General features: G+C 40.6%; 1 protein-coding gene across 1 annotated transcript in view; it reads left to right on the top strand.

Moving 5' to 3' along the window:
- The window catches only part of LOC104462810 (kinesin-like protein KIF13A), a 26552-nt gene extending 16888 nt beyond the window's left edge, over positions 1-9664 (top strand). The window contains 6 exon segments of the mRNA XM_010074921.1: positions 1-10; positions 942-1093; positions 1632-1736; positions 7398-8487; positions 9386-9635; positions 9637-9664. The exon segment at positions 1-10 is cut by the window's left edge and continues 21 nt beyond it. Coding sequence (XP_010073223.1) covers positions 1-10; positions 942-1093; positions 1632-1736; positions 7398-8487; positions 9386-9635; positions 9637-9664 — 1635 coding nt within the window.
- Positions 9665-9807: the final 143 nt, after the last annotated feature.

Genomic DNA, 9807 nt, shown 5'->3' with positions numbered 1-9807 from the left:
GATGGCAGTGGTGAGACTTTAAAGTATATATGTAATGACAGTGTTTGTGGCTTTTTAATTACTCCATTAAGTTGAAAATTAAATTCTCAGTGCTCTTCTACTAAACGCGTTATCCAGCTTCTTGTTTCAGCAGCTAAACATAATCTGGAAATAGGGGAGAAAGGGAGAAATACATGAAGAAATCTGGGAAAGGATGGGAAATTGGGGGTGTCCAGAAAAGTGAGAGGAAGGCAGAAGAACAAGCTAAATGTGAATCAAAACAGTACAAGGAGAGAAAAAAAAGAGACAAAAGGAGCTGCTATTAGTTCATGAATTTGAAAATGGAGATGCTTTTGTTAAAGTGAGAAAGGTTCTTTTGAGGTTTTTGATCTGAATATTTGCTCTGCTGGCGGTGTGTCACAGGTGCCTTATTTTCTTTAGGGCAAATTGTAACACACTCTTCTTGAACAGGCAATACAGGTAGAGTCACTGTTGCAGTAAAGTGGGACTGAGAGTTTATTCATTGCTTCCTTGCCTGTAATTTCCTTTTTGATCATCCTGGTTGTGCAGGATTGCTGCCTTGGTTCCAGGGCAGAATTGCGGTGTTGTGGCCAGAGGTCAGGTGAGGCACAAAGAGTTGTCAGCTCCAGTTTCAGGGACACTTCCCACTGTTTTTGTGACTGAGGTGAAAAGGAGAAATATTGGAGCTTCAGAATGGAGGGGGCAGATACTGCTATTCTCTGCTTTCCTTCTGTTTCCTGACTTGTCAGAGGACCACAGCACAGAGGTCTACAAGAGAAGATTATCTCGTGCTTGGGCCAGTGGTTGAATACCAAAATATTGACATTTTTTCTATAGCCATCAGCTTGGCAAATGCGTGTCTTAACCTTGCAATATTTTTCATTATGCTCTTGTGGTAAGATACAAAGAAATGAAATACAGTACTTTTGCTTTTTTCCTAGGTGTTGTATCAGAGAATTCTCATGCTTTAATGGCCAGCCCTTTTAAAGCATTTTCTCCTCAGACACCAAAGTTTTTCAAACCCTTAATGCCAGTAAAAGAGGAACACAAAAGGAAGACTCCACTTGAAAGCAGACCTCTGCTTAGTCAAGAGGTAATCTTTGAAAACCACCTGTTTGGTGATTTTGTGCACTTGGCAAATCATTTGCAGCATGCATTTGATGCAGTAGTGTTCCGTAATTATCTGGTAAAATTAATCAGGCTGTTATTTATATGTGGTGGGGTTTTGGTGTTTGTTTTTTACCTGAAACACTGTTTGGCTTTTTTTTTTTTTTTTCCCACTTACTGGTAAGTATTCTCCTTTACAGAGTACTTCTGTTGTGTTTTAAAGTAACAGTAACCTGCATTTTTTTCTCCAGCAAGATGTTGGTGTGTTTTTTCAAATATAAGAAGTAATTCTGTGAAATAGTTTTCTAGGGCAGTTACAATTCTGACTTTTATTCCTCAAGCTAAAGCTCTGTTGGGAGGAGCGCATGAGTTTCTCTACCTATTAACTTGAATTCTGGTGTATATGTGGCCAGCACGGGCGTTCCACTTTTGTCACACCTTACTGCCTTTCTAACTCACGCGCGTGCAGCGCTGCGGTCAGAGTTGTGGTTTGTGGGATGTGTTGTGTCTCTCAACCTTTGCAGAGCATGCCTTCATCTCAGGTGCATTGTGCTGGCTGTGTTGTGCCTTCAGGAAGGCATGCCAGCAGCATGCCTGTAGAAAGCAATAGCGTACGTGAGGAAAAGATTGTAAGTTTTGTACCAGTTTCTGCTGTGAGGCCTGGTGGTGGGCTTAGGGCCATTTGGTGGTGGGCTTCAGGCACACATGCTGCTGCAGCAGGAAAAAGGTGTAATGTAAACATAATCATTTGTAATTGATTGTAACTAATGGTTATAGCAAACAGTTGCTTGCCTGGCTTGCAGATGTGATCTGTCATTGGAACTAACCCAGTTGGGGGTTGTGTTTTGGGTTTTTTTGTTTGGGTTGGGGGTTTTTTGTTCTGTTTTTGTTCTTAAATAGTCATATGTGATTTTCTTGTGGGGTGGGAGGGAGAGGGGAGGCTTTAGTGTTTACAGGGCAACAAATGATCAAGTGATCAAATGTTTAGTGAACCATGTCATTGTTGCTCTAATATGCCTTGTATGTTACCCAGATTTTGTGACTATGTCCCAGAGTAAATGGAGTGATCTCATTTGGTGTAAGTAACCATGCACTGAGGTGTGGGTACGCTATGAAAGCTTCTCACTGCCTGATGTGGAAATAATACGATTAAAATAAGATTGCTGCTCTTAATTAACCTTTAGCCTGTCTTCATCATAATTCAGGTGGTGAATTGAGGTGGAGGGCTTTTATTTTTCTCATCACCTGCCAAATTGTTTTCTCACTGCTGCTTCAACAAAAGGTGTATCATCGTTTCTGCTGTATGGTTTTGGGCTGTGGAACATGGCTGTAAATACTTGCTTTAATCAGAGCTTTAGATTTAAAATTCAGAACCTTCAGATTATTTCCCTTAAGTCTTACAGACCTCTTTTACCGCAAAGTGCTAGTGATGGATTCTTCCTGTTCAACAGTTATTTTTAGCCATTTAGCCAAGCCATTAAAAAAATCTGTTCTGGATTTCTAATGCTGTCTCGTAGCTTGTTACACGAATGTATCCTGAGCATTCTGGTGTATATATTTGAAACTTGTCTGGTGGTTTTGGGTAGCAGCTGTCTCAGTCATGTTAATTTTCCATAAGGTAGCTGACATACTGACTCACACTGAGTCACTGATACAAATAGCATGAAGGTATTTGGAAGACAGAGTCTTCTAAGTGTTTGAAAAACATCCCGTAGAAACTAAATTGTTACAAAACTTTCCATGGCAACTTCAAGGCAGTTTTAATCCTTTGAGTAAAAACAGGGTCCCACCCCATGCATGCCCTGAATTAACCCTGGCATTTGCCTGTGCTGTGTTCCAAAGATAAGCAGAAGCTTTAGAGCTGGAAAAAGGGCTGCATTTTGCATCAGGCTTTTCCAGTTAGTTTGGAACTAATTCATTGAACACTGTAAATTTGCTGTAGCCAACAGCGCCCCGGAACGAGCTGTTCTTTCAACTCTCAGCTGCTTGCTCCTTCCCTTGCACTGACTTCTCCCTTGCATCAGCACAGCTTTTTGTTTGGTTGCATAGCAAGTCAGATGAAGGGGACTGATCCATCCAACTGATGGCTGGACTACCGTAGAATTCTATTTCATTTGCATCTACTCACCTCTCTGATCACCTTATAGACACTTGAGTGGGTACCAGGGAGGCAGCAAGAACTAGAAGCCACTAGTGGGGAGGAGGTTGAGACAGCTACTTTGCATAGCCCTGCCATCTTATGGTGTCAGTTTTATCAAATTACGGCTGCTGGGTTTTTTTAATCACTTTAGGAAGGAAGCCTTTCTAAGATGTAGGCTTTCCAAGCTACCCTGCATTTTTTCAGAGCTGGAACAAGTCTGTGTTTTAACTAGGCTAGAGTATAGATGTCCCGCATTTGAATTAATAGTGCTCTCAGAATGAGTTCAAAGATTACGCTAGGGGAGCATCATGGCTTTGCATGAAATTTCAGCAGTCTGCTCCTCTCTATCTGATTCATGGTGAAGTGTTCAGATTATTAACCAGTACTGTAAATGCTCGCTACAAGGCACAGAGCTTCATACTCCTAATTAATCACTGGGTGATTGGTGTCGCTTTAGGCATGATCCTCTCTTGCATCTGACAGCTTGTAAAAAATGCTGTAGAAATAAAGTGACTAAACATACAGGAGGCTAGTAATTTAAACTAGATTAACGTTTTGCATAGAAGTAGGCAAAAGAGTGATTTTTGGCTTTTTTCTTATCTTTCTCTGGGATCTGTTCTGAAGTTTTCTTGAATACTCAAAACTTATCTGTCAAAGGAATTAAAAAAAAAAAAGCAGTTAACAAAAAGTATTTTTATTCAATTGGCCTGAAATACAGCATTCAACCTAAAATTTCAGACACTACTTCCACATGCATTTAATATTGCAACTATTTCAAGTAAGGAGAATAATTGAGAAAAGATCCCTCAGATGAGCAACACGTATACTCCAATATGTGAAAAAGATGCTTTGCATAACGCTTTAGTGCTTGGAAGGGTATTCATAGTCCCAATAAAATTATATGAATTTTGTCTTTTACTTCTAAAGGGGCTGCCTGCAGATTTCACATCTAAAGAATTAGGTTTTCAGTAATATCAATCATTTCAATGGTCTTATGTGACCTTTCATAAACTATTACTCCTCTGCAAATAAAGAAATAATTTCAAAATAAAGTCTTCATCCAAATTCTGTATGAGAAACAACTCTGAAGCAGAGCTGTAAAAACTAGTAGCAAAGGATGCCAAGCCTTTACTTGAGCAAATATTAATAATCTGAAGTCTGGTTGGATTTGTCAGATACAATTAGACAAGTAGAGGCATCTTTTTCTTATACTGATTGCTCTGCTAACAAAAAATTTATATTATTTAAAATCTTGATTCAGCTTAAGGAGCCCTTCTGCATGGGTAGTATGACTGAATTGTCTGCTATGTACTTGAACATGGTAGGAATGGAATGAGACCTCGTTTATAGGTAGGGGCCATAATGAGTAGTCATCACTTCACTTTTCTTTTATCCTGCATTTCTTGAAGTCATTTAGAACATCTTTACAGTTCTTAAAAAAAATCAAGCAAATAAAAACTGGAAAAAAACACACCTCCGGGTTAGGAGAAAGGTCTTGTCACGTCAGCATATGTTTCCTAATATATATCTTTAAGGATGTTTTAGTTGATTGCACTGCGGAATGGGGCAGGGGAGCTGGTCACAAATGACTTGGAGAAGGCCAGCACACTTAGTGCTTTCTTTACTTCAACATTTATCTGTAAAATGATACACCCAGAGGGCTGTGCTGCTATTCAGAGGGGCCTCAACAAATTTGAGAACTGGGCAAAGAGGAATTTCATTAAGTTCAGCAAAGGGAAAATGCAAAGTTTTGCATCTGGGGATGAATAACGTCAGGCACCAGTACATGTTGGGGCTTACTGGCTGGAGGGGAGCTTTCCCTAAATGTATTTTAGCTTCTTGTCCTCATGGACAAGAAGTACTTAAAAAGTACTTGTCCTCATGGACAAGAAGCTGGCCATGAGCCAGCAATGCACTGTTGCAGCAGAGAAGACCAGTAGTATACTGGACATCACCAGCAGGTTGAAAGAGGTGATCCTTGGTCTCTACTCAGCGCTAGTGAGACCGTATCTGGAGTATTGTGTCTGATTCTGGGCTCTGCAGTACAAGAAAGATTGGGAATTACTGAAGTGAGTCTGGTGCAGGGCTGCGAAGATGATTAATGTCTTGAAGCATCTGACATACGAGGAGAGGCTGGGAGAGCCGGGACTGTAATCTCGGAGAAGACCAGTCTCGGGGACATCTTATCAACAATAGAAATGGCTGATGAGAGGGAATGAAGACAAGACAGACTCTTTTCAGTAGTGCCCAGTGATAGGACATGAGGCAGTGGACACAAATTAAAACACTTAAGATTCCTTCTGAACACAAGGAAATACCTTTTTTTATTTTTTTTTTTTTTTTTTACTGTGAGAGTGGTCAAACACTGGGAATGGGTTGTGCAGAGAGGTGCTGGGAGACTCCAGCAGATCCTTGGAGATCTCAAAACCCACCCAGCTGGACACAGTCCCGAACAATCTGCTGTGGCTGACCTTGCTTCAGCAGGGGGGGTTGGGTTGGACTAAATAACCTCAACAGGTGCCTTCCAACCTAAACAATTCTGATTATTCGACGTGCAAACTGAACAAAATATATTTGCTGTCTATGTGTTTGGAGCTTTGTTGTGCAATGTTATTTGAGCAGTTTTGGCTATTATGAAGTATAGGAAACATTTTCAAGAGGATGTTTATCTTAAACTTGATGTATTGGTTCTCAGTGCACTGGTCATCTGGTTAAGTATTGTGCTTTTCCATCAGTGATTCATGGCAGGTGTCTGAAAGCATCAAACAGCTTTAGGTATCGCACAGGATCTGCCTTCATCAGTAGTTGAAATCCATGATGCAGATAAAGGAATTGAGAAATAAGAGGTGCTTGAGTTCCTCTAAACTTTAAGTACTTCAGCAGTTTTAATTTTTCTGAAAATATTATTCTTTCTGGTAGGAGTTTGCTGCAAACAAGTCATTTTTAGCATCTATGTGTACGCACACATAGATATGTATATATATACATATGTTTATATATGCATATATGTGTATAAATAAATACATACATTTATATGAAAAATGAAGTACTTAAAAAGCATCCATGTGGAATCTTACCTACAGTATTTTGTATTGGGGGAGCAGCCCGACCATGTTGCTGGGATTTTTCTTAGATGCATACTGACAGTCTGACGTCCTCAGCTGCAGGTGGGCTCTGTGAAAGCCACGTTTGTGAGCTGGTCACAGTGCATTACAGTCCGTTATCGAAGGGAAGTTCAGGGAGCTACCTCCAAATTCCGCCGGGTTGATTAGTGTCACTTATTTCCCTGCAAACACATACATGTATGCACACAAATGCTTCCTTTCAGTTTCAGGCTGGGTATTAGAAAAAATGTCTTCACTGCAAGAGTGATGAGGCATTGGAACAGGCTGCCCAGGGCAGTGGGGGAGTCACCATCCCTGGAGGGGTTCAAGAAACGTGTAGATGTGGTGCTTGGGTACATGGTTTAGAGGGTTAGGTGGTGTTGGTTGGCGGTTGGACTTGATGATCCTTGAGGTCTTTTCCAACCTTAATGATTTTATCCTTTTGCCTTTATTTTTTATTTATTATTAACATTGTGAACGTGTTCAGGTGTGATAGCTAGGGGTAAGCAAAATTACTTAGCCTTACTGGTATCAGATTAATAGAAAATCCCATTGTGCAGAATAGTTTTAAATAGTATGTTAATTAATACTCAGTACTGCAGCTGAGACACCGTGTAAGGGCTCTTCCATTCATATTTCTGTTTCTCTTGTTAGGCGGTCAATTAGTTTTGTGGAATACCTTCAATGGGTTTACTTAGTCTAAATTATGGGAAGAAAATGTTTGTAGTATATAGTTTTTAAAAAACTGGGTATGATGAAGATATGTAAACATAATTTTTTCAGGTTGTGAGCTTCCCTTATGCTAGACTTTATTGCTTTGTACTTTCTGAACTATTTAGAATTTATTTTCTAAAAATGTAATAGCTCAGTGTAGGTAGGATATGTTCTCATCAGCTCTTTTCAGAGGCGTCTTCCATTCTTCAATTAAAGAATATTAAAGGTATATATTTCTCCACATTCATCAAGGAAAAAAATCAAGGAAAGTATTTTATTTTGAAAACTTCAGTGTCGTAGGTTCCTAAGCCCATGCAACTCTTCTTTTGCAGGACTCTGAGGAGGAAGACAGTGAGTTGGAGGCCATCAATAAGAAGCTGATAAGTCCACAAAGTTTTCAAAATTTCCGGCCTTACGTACCAGAGGAGTTTGCTGACTTCAGTGTTTACAATGCTAGCCTGGAGAACAGGGAGTGGTTTTCTTCTAAATCAGACTTCATGAGTTCACGTGTTGTTGAGAAAGAGGTATCCCGCAGCCCCACCACTAGCAGTATCACTAGTGGCTATTTTTCCCACAGTGCCTCTAACGCTACTCTGTCTGACATGCTTGTTCCCTGTAGTGATAGCACAGACCAGCTAGCCAGTCACACCAAGGAGCTGGACTCTAATGATCCCTCAGGATCAGCTCTTGCACATGATTTAAGATCCTCTTCAAACAAGGAGTGTGGAGAGTCAGAAAAGGAGTTAGCGAGAGAGAAGTCACTTGTGTTACCACTGAAAGAAAGTGCCTTAACGGAACAAATACCACTGTCCCTTGATGCCCCTGGCAGAGACTCTCAGCAGGTACCCAGAGCTGGATCATTTTCAGCTTTAAGTTCGTTGGATGGCAAAAATGCCTGGCATACAATTGAATTTTCAGCGCGTGAAGCAACAGTTGAGCACATGACGGACATTCTGGAAGATCACTCGTTTACAGAGTTCATGGGTGTCGAAGATGGAAAGGACTTTGACCATTCGACAGCTCAGCAGTCATGTTCCCTTGTGTCCACTAATGGGGTGAGTGCCTTGGAGTTACCCCGAGGCACTGACAAGGAGCAGAGCATGTGCGTGGGCCAGCTGGGCTCTGCAGCAGCAGGCGACCGGCTTGCAGACCCTGCGGAAAGCTCTTTGTGTTCTGGACTAGTAAAAGAGACTTCAGACCATGAGACTTATCCTGACACTTGCGTAGATGATTTTATTGGGAAGGACCACTTGGATTGTGAAGAAGGTGCTCCTGCAGATCGAGTCCACGTCTTGCCAAGCTGGGTGGCCGTGGGTGAACAAGTCTGTGTTGGAAGTAATAAGATGGGTACAGTGAGATACGTTGGAACGGTGGATTTTTCGGCTGGAATCTGGGTTGGAGTTGAACTAAACGTTCAGCTGGGTAAGACTAAATATGCTTTGGGTTAGCTATGCAGTTAGCGTGGTCTGTTTTTACAGTTAAACTACAATCATATGCTGTTCAGTCTTGGAAATACCTCTAATTTCTTATAGGCCTGGAATCTGATATTCCCAGTTCTAGGCTTTCTACTTACAGGAATACTTTGCTAAGGGTTAATTTTTCACAGTCTTAAAGTCTTGTTCTTGCTTTATGCAGAATAATGCTTTTGCATGTTGTGGGGAGTTCCTGTTGGTACCCATATATTTTTTATAGATCAGAAAAACAAGCAAAGCCTAAAACCAGCAGATTTATTTAAAAATCAGGATGCATGTTTGGGGGCAATACTAACAAAGGACATCACTTGTTGAACAGGTTTGCGGTCTTTAACTTTCAAGAGGTTGTTCCCCCCTCCCCTGCCACTGCGGAAAACTTAATTGTAGAGCACAGATTTTCTTTAACTTCAGTTCAGTGGGGTCAGAAAAAGTCAATGCTCTGCAAGTGTTAAGAGATTCCTACAGAAATGCTTCAGATCTTTTAAAAAGGTGATTTTTTAGTAGTTTAATAGATGTTAACACTGCTGCTGGAAGTTTATCTGACAGCTAAATTTTAAGCTCTGTAAACAATTGTTTTTGAGGATAGTTTAGTTTGTAAAATGAACAAATGTTTGACTTTTTAAACTGTTAAAGTAATATTTTAGTAAATCATCTTTTTGGTCATAATTCAAGCCCTGCTTTCCAGATTTTGTTCTCCCTAGTGTGCGGTATGCATCTGTCTTGATCACTCAGCATTAAAAATCCTGACTAGTTAACAGGTAGCCAAAGACATTCACACTTCAATGCTACAATGGTATGTGCTAATGAAAGTACCAACAGTTAATTCTGTGCATTTATGTTTATTGAAGGGAAGCATGATGGAACTGTAAAAGGCAGAGAGTACTTCCACTGCAAACCACGACACGGTGTCTTTGTTCGTCCCGGGCACCTCAGCAAAGCACCAGCTTCCACGAGGAAATGGAGTAGCACTTCACGGTCTCGGGCATCTTCCACTTTAGAGAAACGGAAAAGTTCTGTGCTTCAAGGCTCACGATCCACTCCTAAAGCAGCAGGAGATGTCCTCTGCCATTCAGGAGACGCAGCGGCTTCTGCTTTTTCTAGAAAACAGGAAATCTTGGATTAACTAAACCGCAGTATTTTTGCACTTACTACACGCATCACTGTGTAGAAAACTTTATGGACTTTTGAAGCTATTGTACATTTTAATCTGTCCATACAGAATGTTGTATTCTCTAGAGTCCTTGACTTAATTCTCTAATTTTTTTATAAA

The sequence above is a fragment of the Pterocles gutturalis genome, unplaced genomic scaffold (assembly GCF_000699245.1).
Source record: "Pterocles gutturalis isolate BGI_N339 unplaced genomic scaffold, ASM69924v1 scaffold52797, whole genome shotgun sequence".
Lineage (NCBI taxonomy): Eukaryota > Metazoa > Chordata > Aves > Pterocliformes > Pteroclidae > Pterocles > Pterocles gutturalis.
Note: the sequence above shows the minus strand (reverse complement) of the source record. Positions and strands in the feature narration are given on the sequence as shown.